The sequence below is a fragment of the Neopelma chrysocephalum genome, unplaced genomic scaffold, assembly GCF_003984885.1.
Source record: "Neopelma chrysocephalum unplaced genomic scaffold, ASM398488v2 Primary Assembly neopelma1_23, whole genome shotgun sequence".
Lineage (NCBI taxonomy): Eukaryota > Metazoa > Chordata > Aves > Passeriformes > Pipridae > Neopelma > Neopelma chrysocephalum.
This window is the reverse complement of record NW_020897691.1, coordinates 14,265,420-14,278,818: the sequence shown is the minus strand read 5'-3', so window position 1 is coordinate 14,278,818 and position 13,399 is coordinate 14,265,420. Positions and strand designations below refer to the sequence as shown.

The 13,399-nt window shown below is 34.2% G+C and overlaps 1 protein-coding gene across 7 annotated transcripts in view; it reads right to left on the bottom strand.

The window, feature by feature from the left end:
- The window catches only part of ADGB (androglobin), a 113,767-nt gene that overhangs the window by 34,045 nt on the left and 66,323 nt on the right, over positions 1 to 13,399 (bottom strand). For all 7 annotated transcript variants that reach the window (XM_027687582.1, XM_027687609.1, XM_027687639.1 and 4 more), the window contains 4 exons: positions 11,816 to 11,983; positions 9,637 to 9,775; positions 4,079 to 4,210; positions 1,473 to 1,566 (listed from right to left, as the gene is read on the bottom strand). In XM_027687582.1, coding sequence (XP_027543383.1) covers positions 1,473 to 1,566; positions 4,079 to 4,210; positions 9,637 to 9,775; positions 11,816 to 11,983 — 533 coding nt within the window. The remainder of the gene's footprint in view (positions 1 to 1,472; positions 1,567 to 4,078; positions 4,211 to 9,636; positions 9,776 to 11,815; positions 11,984 to 13,399) is intronic.

The window sequence follows — 13,399 nt, the reverse complement described above, 5'->3', positions numbered from 1 at the left end:
GAAGGCACATATATCCTGACTTTTACTTATTCTAATAATGAATAACACTGCTTTGTGCATGAATGTAAAACAACAATATAAAAATGTTTCTCTAGTAGCTGTTCTCTGAAAAAAAAAATCACATAGGGATCGGCTTTTTCAGAGTAATGGCAAAGACATTCACGTATTTCTCTCCATCAGTCTATCCATGACAACAATTTCTTCTAATAGCCCAAAATGTTATGGCTTCTACAAAACTTTACTTCTTATTATTAAATAGATATCAGTTAATACAACTTTCTTTACATTAAACTGTCATCTTCAAGCTGTGGCATCATTAGGAGATTTCAAACCCCTTTATTTAATTTTAAAACTTTTTTGAACAAGAAAGGGATAAAAGGAAAACTTATTGACCAAGGGGCTAGCTTGTTATATTAAAAGTAATTCTGTCAGCTGTTAAAAAAATTAGGCACAAGCACATTAGCATGATTTTAACACCCAAATGTATCCCTTAGGACAATGCCTTTGAACCAGCCCCATAAGTTTTAAAAGTCTGAAGGCAGACTAAAAACTGTATCTAATTTGCTGATTTAGAGGTGCTACAAATCTTAAATGGAGGTCTAATACTTGGAACAAGGCTGGGGTTGTGAAGTCCTGATATCATCAACATACAAAGGTTTTACAGGATTAGAAACACTAAAAAGTAAAATGAAATTATACCTGATACGAGTGCTGCTCAAGTTACTGGTTATAGGGAGTAAGGATTTACACCCACAGGCAGTAATTATTGCTAGTTCAGACTCCTTACCCCTGAAAGAACTGATCTACTGCTAGATCAGTTGTGTGAACACCAGCAGAGAGATTTTTGAATGACTTAATGGAAATATGTGATCCTCAAAAAGTGTTATGCTTGCAAATGACTTAATGAACACTACTGAAATTGGAATAGCTGTCTTTGCAAAAGTTGTAGTAAAATACCAGGGAAAGCATCTACCTAGAAATACATCTACTTTGCTTCAAGCAAGTGCAACAAAAAGTCCTATGACTATATAATAAACTGTGGTAACATTAAATAGTATAGTTATTTCCTTTCTAACGTCAACCAGGATTCCTTAGCAGATAGCATGAATCGAAAAGTTTCTTTAAATCAACTGGCTAACTGCTTAACTGAGGAATCACTATCAGATCTATACTTATGAAACAGCCTACAGGATACTAAAAAAAAAAAGAAAAAATACAGAAAAAAGGTAATATTGTAGCACAAGTTGTAGGAAAAAAAATCTGTAACATATCTAAAAATTAGATTTTACTCATGTAGGGTACACAGAATAAAGCATAGCTTATCTTCACTGAAAACATCTCATCTCCTCCAACAAGGTTTTGTAATTTTAAACCTAATAATGCTCTTATCATGTTTATTTTGTGAAATAGCAATTTATGACAATTCTATGTTACTGCCCGCAATTGAATAGTTTTATTTATTGCATGATTACCTTAACAACATTACAGCATACTGTTCAAAATTTAATTCAATCATAGTCCACAATGTTTTCAAGGTTTCTTCAACATTAGCGTTTTCTCTAGTACCTAGAAATAATAAAAAAGTTAGAAAATATAACATCCAACTTCTGCATTGTTCTAATTTTACACCTGCCAAATACTTCTGAAAAATGCCACTCATACAAGTAAATTGCCTTATGACACACTAGTTTTTATTTGTAGTTTTACAGAAGTCTCACTGAGCTGAAAACTGTTTTCTCCTTTGACAAAGGATATTCCACTGTTCATCACCTTTGTACTTTTCAGCACTCCTATAACTGCAAAAATGATGTGATCAATATTTTCTCTAATTTACAGTTTTTTCACTGTAACATGTAGTGATATGTGGTGATTTCTGTCCTCAGAGAATAGGCTCTCTAATTCAAAGCAACTCTCATTTGCAGATACCAGGAAGGGATGTACTTGGGCTATCTGTGCAGCTAAAAAGAAAAGAATTGGGCAGCTCCAGCAGGTAATTAATCCCACCCATGTTGGATACCTCTCAGATGACAGGATGTGTTGTCATCTCAAGGTGTCTACTTCTACTCACAGAACACAGGTGAAGACTACGCAACTAGTCTGGACCTGTTGTCTAACTTGTCAAGACTTAAGTTAGGTGAAATTCTCCATTATTGCATAAGCAACTAGCAATGGAACTGGAAGGGAAAACTAAAACAAAACAACAAAAAAAGAGGGGCAAGAATAGTAACACTTTACTGTAATGACAAATAAGAGAGAAAAAATTATAGATAATGGAGGGAAAGGAGGAGAAATATAGTATGATTGAAAAACCCCCACAGTATAGGACCACAAAAATAATACCAGAATTAAAGGTAACAAATCAGAAGTTAAGAAAGATATTACAGACAAATGATGAAAAGAGTTGGTATACTAATATAGTGCTCAAATGACAAAACTCCTAAAATCTAAACTTCAGAAGAACAGCTTCTGGGCTCTAGGATTTGTATGGATTAATAATACTAGTGAAAGTTTAGGGAAATTCATAATTTGCATGGCACTTCAAAAACAAATATAGAAAGGCACTAGACTACTTAGTAAGAAAGATTAGGCAAGACTTGTCTACAGGTGAAAGAGGCAACACCAGATTTACAGATAAAGAGATGAAGGTACAAAAGGTAGAAGAGACCATTTGGTACAGGTAAATGTATAGGTGAAAGAGCCCCAGCAATTATGGTAATTCAAGAAGGAGCTTTCAGCAGAATGGCAATTACTTACTAAAGAGGCAATGTATATCTTACAATGGAGCAGTTTTCTTTGTCATGATCCTCAGGCATTCCTATACTGTGAGGCTAAAAGGAATCACTGTGATCTAACTCTCTATGTAACAGTCCTGCTAACATATTAATGTCATAAATAAGTGATTAATTTTGAATTTGATGAGCATCCGTTTGATTTTAAAATTTTTCAGTACTACAACACAAATTTGGGTTTATTCCAATAAATACCTTATTCTTTTAAAAATAAATGCTACTTCTTCTAACTTGAATGTGTTGAGTTTCAAGTCACAATCTTTGAATCTCAGACTAAAGATTTTCTTGTTAAGCCTTTGGATCTCAGGCTAAAGACCCTATTGCTATCAAATTTCTTTACTCATATGGGTACTTAAAGATTATAGTGAAGTTTTTCTTTATCTTGTCTTTCTGAAATTACAAACTAACAGCCTGCAATTACAAAGTTCCTCTTTAATCGTGATCCTTACAACTCTACTCAGAATTCCCCAGTTGTTATCTACTTGTGTTTTGTCTTGGACTATGGACATTTCATTTGGACACAATATTTAAGACGAGAATAGAATTGCTGAATAGGAAATGTACTACAAGTCTTGAACTGCTATGTAAGATTCCTCTATCTATATACATAAGAAAGAAAGATAGTTTCAGGTATAGTATCTTTTGAGCAAAGTATCAGCCTTTGAGACTGTGTGTTTAACTTATTATCCATTATGAGACCCACATTCTTGTATGATTGCCTTTATATTTCCAGAAAAAAAAACCCAACATTGCCCAGCTCTGAGTTAAATCTACATGAATGTAAATTCTGGTTTAATATCTATGCATATCTGGGGGGGTAGTGTATCTTTCTTCTACTTTTTAATACCGTATGTGCTGAGTGGTTAGGTATACTTAATAAAACTATAATGTTTACTGCATTTCAGTTAATTTTAACTAGATGTTATTAAGTCAAAAAATCCTTACAGGACTGATCTCTTCTCTCTGGTGATCAGTGACACCCAAGGGAATGGCAATAAGTCGTGTCAGGGGAGGTTTAGGTTAGATATTAGAAAAGGGTTCTTCAACCAGAGGGTGGTTGGGCTCTGGAACAGGCTCCCCAGGGAAGTGGTCACAGCACCAAGCCTGGCAGAGTTCAAGAAGCATTTGGACGATACTCTCAGGCAAATGGTGTGACTCTCTGGGAGGATCCTGTGCAGGGCCAGGAACTGGACTTGATGGATCCTTGTGGGTCCCTTCCAATTTCGCATATTCTGTGATCCTTTGATTTGAATAAGATAAAGTATGAAAGGCATTTTTAAAGGACACACCTGGTATTCTGCTCTTCAGTACTGTCCTAACATAGGACCCTCTCCAGGTGGCTTGAATTTTGAGAGCTGCTGCTTGTTCTTCAGATGTGGGAGTTCGGTCCTGCCAACTACCGAGATTCTGCTCACTGCTCTCTGAAAGAAGGGGAGAATGACCAACATCTACAACACTGGAAGTCCTACAGCTGCCTATAATGAATTAAAAATAAAAAAAAAAAAACAAACACAAAACAGCATGGTTTCAGCATAAAACTTTTATGACAAAAATATTGCTCTTAAAATTTTGGTTTTATCACGATAAAATTACAGAAAATATACTGCATAATCACACAAAGTCAAAATGCAATCACTAATCCCAAATACCAAATAATTTAATTCTTCTCTTTATTGCCAGATATTGCAGTGCATTTTTTAAAATTGTCTCCTAATGTAATTTCAAAATATCCTTCTGAATATGAACCAAAAGGGTTTGATACATTAAAGCCTGACTGTAAACACAGCTTAAAAGAGCTTCACAAAATTTTAAGTTCTTCTCTCTCTCGATCTGATAATTTTATTAAGTAATAATTTAAACACCAGTGTTGTTCAAAACATTTTATTCTGCCTTCACTAAGGAGACATGGAATAAGGATAAGATCTGCCATAAAGGGAGAGTTCACTTCTCTGACTTTCTGTTACTAAGAAGTTTTGCAGTGGAACAGAAATTAGGAGGTTCTGACAGGTTAGTAATGAGCTCTTTGAAGGCATCCTTGCCTAGAATCAGCATCCTGGGAGTTATTACCACCAGGGCTTAGGAAGAGGGTGCAGGGAACAACACTTCAAGGAGCCAGTGCCAGGGGGCCAGTTTGGAACTGCACAGATACGGAACAAGAGAAGCAAGACAGCTTGGAAGGATAGAAAGGAAACAGTTCTGCAAAAGGAAGTACCAACAAACAAAAAGGAGAGGAGAGGAAACTGCATGAAAAATGCAGACAACATTGCAGACAAATCAACTAGCTTAAGATATTGCCTTCATCAGCCAGATCACACATTTCAATCTAATCTCTGCTATTGAATACTGTTAAATCTGGATGTGTTGCCAACCACTCTCTCATCAATGTTGCATTTCCAAACTCCAGAAAGCCCCTTTAATGCTTGGTGACTGAAAGATTACACAAGCCTACTTCAATAGAAAACAGATTAGAACTCAACAGTATGAATGGCACAACCACTTTTATAAAACAGCATATAATCACAGAATAACAAGGGCTGGAGTAGATTGCTGAAGGCCATCTGGTCCAATTCCACATCCAAACCAGGATCAATTTAGAGTAAATGTCCAGTCCATTTTTTAATACTTTCATAACCATGGAGACTCCATAACTTCACTGGGCATTCTCTTCCAACTTTTGACTAGCCTCTTTAATAAAAATGTTTTCCTAATATCCAACTGGAATTTAACATGTTCTAAGATGTGTCCTGTCTGTGCATCTCTGTAAGATTTTGGCTCTTAGCTTCTCCCATTTATTCATCAATGTAATACATTTCAAAATGAATCTACAAGCTTGTCTATTTTATAATTAAAAAGCCAATGGCAAAATGGCTTTTGACTCCACTAATAATTGTTTTCAAGGAAAGGAAATATACTTCAATTTTCAGCATTTGTTTTAGCTCAGAAGAATGACCTCTGCTGCAGAGCCTATGTCCCTCATATAAGGCAAAATAATATATTATAAAGTAGAAGTTGTATACTTTTTATATGAACACACATATAGACATATTGACCAAATAAGTAAGGAGATCCTAATATATAAAAGTACACACAGAAAGTATTGGTGTGGTGTTGCCCTATGAACATGCTTAAAAGTTTATCCACTAAGGATGGCAAGTGGACTCCACAACTAGAAATAAATATGTATGTATCTAGAAATAAAACATTTCATTTGTGAGGCTAAAAAAATATATGGATATGCAGTCACTTAGTTATATGCTAAACTGTTTCTGAATACACAAATATAAAAAATTTGGATGAAGTGTCAAACAGAAATGAATTCTATTCATAGAAACTGTAAAAAGTTACCCTAGAACAGGCCGAAAAACAAAAATGCTGAATGTCTTTTGAAAGTATACATTCCTAAGGAGTTTCTATTTTGTTCTAACTTTAATACAATGTCAGAAGAACCAAAATATTTTTCTTTGTAACATTCAAGTCAAAGTAATGAGGTCTATATTAAATATTCTGATCTTTAAAGGCTTAAAGATATTATTTCTTAATATCTTGTCTTATAAGCAGAGAAATGTGTTACTGTGACATGCTTTAAATCAACCAATATTAACTAGTGGATGCTTCAAATTTGACATTATGACTGAAAACTGATTCATCAAAAATTTCTGGCATATCATCGCTATTAATCAGAAGACACCCCTTCTAATAATAAACTGAAATTTTCAAAGCAGCCTTGCAAGACTTTGTTCACTATAAAATCAGCTGCAGTTTTCTTGTAGGCATTGTAACAATGACTTTTTTAAAAAAGGTGTGTTTTGCATGTATTCAACAGACACTTTACATATCCAATCAAATAATGCCAAACTTTCCTTCACCCTTTACTGGAACTCAAGTTCAAATCCAAAGTGCAAGAAGAAACAAATGTTCAAATTCTCTCTTCAGTCACACAGCAACAACAACTGCATGATCACTGATCTTAACCTATGTTCCTGGAGGAAAGAGAAGCTTATTCTGGAAAAGAACTAAGCAGGAACAGGACTTCTCAACTATGGTTTACACAGCTGAGATAAGCTTATAGGAAACAGCTTGACTTCTAGGTAAAACTTCATACCAGAATGTTTTAAAAGAACTGTACACAAAGGATATTCCACTTCCAACTTCAAAGTTGGAATTTATCCATAAGAAAGAAATGTAGCCTTTGAAATGTGCCTAAATGACTGTCAGGTGTTTGAGACTCTTGAAAATCACTGCAGACCTCCAGTGAGTTAATGAACTGAGCCGGCTCACTACTGGGCACAAAGCAACCAGGACAAGGTAAACAAAGAACATGTGCAACAGAGAGCAGGCAAGCAGTATTGAGCCATCAAGTCTATCTCTTGTGTAACATCATCCTGATACACTTCCTTTCCCAGGAGGCATCACATACCTCTACAAATTCAGCATCTCATGACTGCCCAGAGTTCTGCAGGGCCCCTTTATCCACTCTCTTCCCACAAGACCATAGAAGAGCCATGCCACGGAGAAGCACTCAGTTCAGAAATTTCCATCTCTTTTTCATATGTTTACACAGCACCGTCTTCCACTTGTTTCTTGTGGCTCCCGTGTGAATTGCTCCATAGGGATGGATGATATTTAGCAGACAAATAAATGCCACTAGATCATTTTCAGATGGCTTCTCAGAAACCTTACCAGACATGACTGCTAACTGCAGTACATCACAATATCCCCGCCCTTGGTAAATCTTGAGATTAATTCAGCACACAGTGCCAATTGAATATGCTAATATAAAATTTAAAAAAAAATATATATATATATACTCTCAGACATAGACAACAAGAATATTTCAGTCCTCTGTTATGGTGGTTTGCACTGATGTCTGTTAGATTCCAAAAGGTCACAATTAAAGTCTTAATAAGATCTGAGCAACTATCCTGACAGTGCAGCAGTGCTAATAGGCCAAGCAAATCAGGTGATGCCAATCCTTCCAGGCGTTCCTACAATGCATTCCTCACCTTTTTTTCTTGATATCTACCTATTTTAACTTGACTTTTTCACTTGATTTATATGCTTTATTTCTTTAGGTTTCTGGATTGAACCTGAACAAAATCATACACTTACTCCAATGCAGCCTCTATTAAGCAGAGCAAACATTAATAAAGATGAAAAAATGTCCAATGTCAATAAAACCAAAGGGAAACAATTAACTTTACTGTCCAATAGGAATATTTTCCTCTTTCATTCTGTAAAAGCAAACACATTAAAAGGATACACTGGACACTGGAGGAAAGAAAACTGAAACATACAAAACTTCCTCCATACATTCTTTCCACTTTTTTGATTCACTGCCCAAATCCTAAAAAATATTCTATCACAGTGGATCTCATATTTTAGTAAAATATATGAGGTCTTTGTTACAACCTGTCAACTGTGCTAATTATTCAAATCTATTTTTAAAATGTCTTTTATTGCTGACAAGTGCTTAAGGGTTTTTTTTTTGAATACAGAAATCAGTAGCACAGTCATCTTGAAAAAATGTGACAGGTGTTCTTGACTTCCAGTGGTGTGACAAATGTCAATATGCTGACCCTTATAACTTTTAAACTTGCCATGGGAGGCAATTCTCTTCAAAATACCTGATGTCTCACAGAAGAATAACCTTCGGAAGAGAGGGTTTTGGAGGAAAGTCCCCAGTAAAGAGAGACAAGTATATGTGCTTTCTTAAAAGAATAAGAGCATTACATCATTGTGTCAGTAAAGATTTTTGTGTAAATTTTAATTTCTTTTTTTTGCTGATTTTCTAGAATAAAATGAATAATCAAAAGAAAGTTAGTATCATTTTGATTGACCACGTAGAAACACTTTATTCTGTAAGTTCATAAGAGAAGAAGGAAAAGCTAAGTCCCTCTGAAAGGCCTTCAAATGGTGATCATGTATCTGCCTGTCAATTTTTCAGATAAATCCTTGTTTTGTTGTAGTATGAAACCATATACATAAAGCTTTTATTATTAAATGTTAATATCAGTAGATTAAAAAGTTATACAGACTGAAAAGTAAGTTTTAAAATGGAAAAGAGCCATATATTTGGTTGCCAGGCAAACTTAATACATAATGCCTCCAGCCTGCATACAAAATGAAGCAAAAAACCTGCAGGAAGAGAATTATCCCTACTTGTAATAAATAAGTTGGCCTTCCAGTGGCTCCTCTCACAGTAAGTTTGGGTACTCAGCATACCCTAATCACAGGCTTGGAGAAGAGGTGGATGGTGCTGTAGCCAGTTCCACACTGCACATGTGTGATTAGCCAGCTAACTAGCCAGCCAACACAATTTCCCAAATAATAAGCTTAAAAAACAAGCAAGTAAGTAAGCAAGCAAGCTAACAAAAATCAAAATATCCCTCCTCCTAAAAGAAACAAACAAAAAATCCTCAACCCATAACTAAGAAACTTTCAACAAAGGTACTAACTTAAGTCTTCCTTCACTCTCATTTTGTGAACAATGTATGCATTTAAGATCTTTTGAACTGGTAATTTGAACAAAAGTGATGATCTGCAGTACATCAGGTAAAAAATGCACCTGTAGATGTTAATGTTTGTCAATACTAGCAAATGCAAGCTAGGGAAGACTCAGGGCAATTTTATAAATTAACAAAGGCTAAACAGACTTTCTGGAAGAAAGAAAAGGATCATTTCTATTCTGAGATTAGTCTCAGATGTGCTGTCAACAGTAGAAGTCTTTGGCTTAAAAATGAATTCTGCCTACTTAGGCAAGAAAAAACAAGATTAGTGAAGAGCTGGCTTCTTCAAAAATAAGAACAGGCAGACATATTTGAAGTGATTAGCAATACCAATACAGTACCTGAAAATACAGGGTCATCCCCAGAAATCTTAAAGTCTTCAAAATCCAAAGTGAAAGACCTGAAGGCAAGTTCATATCCGTAAGAAGTCTTCTCATCTATTACATAATTGATCAAACACCAGAATGCAATATTGAAAACCTAAGATCAAAATGAGGAAAAGCATTTAAAGAATGATTAATTTTTAAAAGCTGATTTATATTGCTTCTCATTATTGTTTCAAATACTGTTTAGCTCTTTTCTTTTATCATGTAAAAATGAAGTCTTAAACTTCATCTACAAAAATAAAGTATCTGAAAATTAGTCCCAGCTGTAGGACTACAATGCTTCAAGCCAAAAATCAAGAGAAAACCTGTTTCATGTCTGGCTTACTAAAAACAGGACTTATTCTACAATGTGTTTATTACCCAAATTATCTTAATGGTTTATGTATAGTAGATTGGTGGCCTTATACCAGAGGACAAAAGAACATATTATAATTATTATCATGACAGGTGGCATTCATGATTCGAGGTTTCAGAACAGAGACTGATAACTGAATGGACATGCTTACTAGATTAGGAGGTGACACCACAGAGAAAGATTTGGCTCTATTTTTATTCTTGACATATTGATGTTCTTTAAAGAGCAGAAATACAGTCTCTTCTATTTTTTTTTTATTTTCCCTCCTTATAATAGATGGAAAATTTAGAATGTGTTTTTCAGAACTTGTTTCACAATCTGAGTTGAAGAACATAGTAATAACTTAATGGAAAAGACATAATTTCTCTTTTTCATTGCCCTTAATTTTGGATTCTTCTGCTTTCTGGAAACATTTTATGTATTTTATTATTAATAAACTCGTCTTTTTAATATTTAAGACTGGTGAAGAAAGACTCTACTACATTCATTCTTACATTCAGAGTAGTTTTTCATTGTTTGTGTTAAAGATAAAATAATTTCCATATTTTCAGTCTTGAATCACTGTCAGTTCAGTGCCTCTCATTTATCCAGTTTCTGGGTTTTTGTTCTTTTTCAGTTATACGTTGGTCTTAGAGGGTGAGAGAGGCAGGGATATGTGTGTTCATGACTACTGAATTTTTGTTAAGGTCTCTAACTTTTACACAAATTTCATGTTAGCATATGCATTTAAAATTTGTATTTTCCATTCCAGAGAGTTCAAATCAATTTTATTTTCTGGTGGACGTGGCATGAAAATGACTTCTTTCCTGAGTGGTGCACCTGGAATCATTCTTTCTTAATTCTGTTGTTTTGCTGAGTTTTGAGCATGGTGTCAAGCGAACATATAAAAGCACTGGCTTAGGTGTTCTAAATTTATTATCAGTGATTATAAAAATACTAAACTCCTTCTTCTATTCAATTTTCTAAAATACATAGTCTAAGCTACATGAGCTTTCTAGTACTGTGATGAAAGTAAATGAATGTGGAATATATAAACTACTGACCATGGAACAATCAAGTTATAAGGACTGTTATCAAGTTATAACTTGATAACAGTATTATCAATGTTTGCATACAAATAAAAATTAGCACGCCCTTTATAAAACTTTATTTGTTGCAATCTTTTTATAATATTGAAAACCCATAGGATAGAGATCTACAGAAAAGTGTAACATTTTCATCATGTATCTAAAGATCCTTTATCACACATACAGAGCAGAAAAGTTAAATAAGAATTCTGCGGTTTCAAGAAAGAAAGAAAAACACCTAAAAATACTATGAGTGAAAAAAACCTCATTACTGCCTACAGTAATATACGCTGTAATAATGTTTTTCTGTTCCATTAACGTGAGACAGAAAAGAACTATTCTGGCTTTTCCAAATTTCAGGGAGAGTCTTTTAAATCCAAAATGAAGTCTTAATATAAAGACCCCTCATGCTTCCTGCCCCAAAGTATGCTAAACTAGATTGACAAAAATAGACTTGATTTAGAACATGCTGCTGTGTGCATATTGAAATTTGTTCTTATTAAAAGAAGGAAATTATCATACAGTTGCAAGTAATGTTATTTGGGCTTACACTTTATAACAAATCCCCCATTCAGAGCATGCAGGTGGTCCTTTTGAAATGCACAGACATTGTTTTGAAGAGGGTAATGACAATATTAAGCTGTTATCCAGCTTCTCTAGCTTTTAATGTTTATTAAAATGTTTAACATGTTTATTAAAATTGTTTGTTCACCTTGTAGAGTTCTTCAGCCATTCCAGTACCATGGATGCCAGGAGGACAGAGAGTTAGTTCCAATTCCTTCAAGGTTTTAGAAAGTTCATCCTTACTGCTGTAATTATTTATCACATTTCCAACAGCTTTCAGGATAGCTGCAGCCTGTTCTGTAAACCGAGAGCTCTCCTGGGGAGACAGAATAAACCCAATCACTGTTAGAAAGATTCCTTTAAAATTTTTGTTTGTTTTCTTTCTAGGCTGTGACAGCATACAAGCTTTCTTCCTGCAAAGAAGTACAAAACTTTTCTAAATCCAAGGAATTGTTATTAATTTTATAAACTAAAAAATCAATTAGGTCTCTGGTATTCAAAAGCATACAAAATTTTCACTGATTTTAGCTACTGAAATTAAAACATTACAACACTATAACAGACATCATAACATGTATCTATTAATTGTTTTATTTTTCCTGTATCAATACTCCTAGAAAATTTAAACAAAAATAAGATGCATACAGAGACTTTCTACTGCAGTGATAATATGACTTTGCTAGCTGAAATGCTCAGCATCTTCTGTTATAAAAGGACAAATTAGTATTCTTATCCCCCTGAAAACAATGACAGAATACATGCTGCCTAAAGCATCTTTAATATTCATCAGGATTTCTGTGCAAGAATATGGATATTTTCCTGCAAATCACACTTTGTAGAGAAAATGCTGTCTTTAAAAGGAAATGCAGAGAAGATCCAAGGATAAGATTCTGCTTTATTTTCTTGACGACAAATAGCTTTTCATCCAGAAATTGAAGGCAAGGGATTAGTACAGCCACAAGATATTTTTAATGGTCCAACTTCTTATATTTAAACTTCCTTGCTAAAATAAATGTCATAAATGTGCTTTAGTGCCCTATTATTAGGACCCTGAATCTACACTGCTATGTAAATTTGTTGTCACACTCACCTTTTAAAATATTTTAGCAAAATTGTTAGCTAGAAACTATATTCCCTCCCCTCAGTGCCTATGAAAAATATTTGGGCTTACTGCTTGCCAAAGAAATTTTGAAAATATGGATGACAGAGATATCTGTCTGGACTGCAGACAATGAAGAAGAAAAGCTATAGTAATTGCTCTCCTGGGCCTCTTATCTCAGCTATGAAAAGTTATTTGATTAAACTGGTCATTTTAGATATAAAAGCTGCTCTGGGACCCAGTAAGTAATATATGAGCTCATGGGAAAAAACTAACTTTACTGATGTGACAATTTATTTTAATAGGCAGGTATTTTTGCTTATTAATTATAATATGTACATGTATTTTATCACATACCCCAAAAAGTGAGCTATATGAGTACCTCAGACACATGCATGAGTATTCTTAACATTTTATGCTGCTGTTCTATGTAAACCACAATACTACCCAGTGCTAACTTAAAAGTAAGATAATTTTTGCAAATTTTATGCCCTTATCCATTTAACATTGAAACTAATATTATACCATTAAACATAATAACTCTAAATGAAAATCCAATATTACTCACTTTAAAACTAATTAATAGTCTGAAATACTGTTATCACAATACTTGACTTGTTTTTATTATGCATA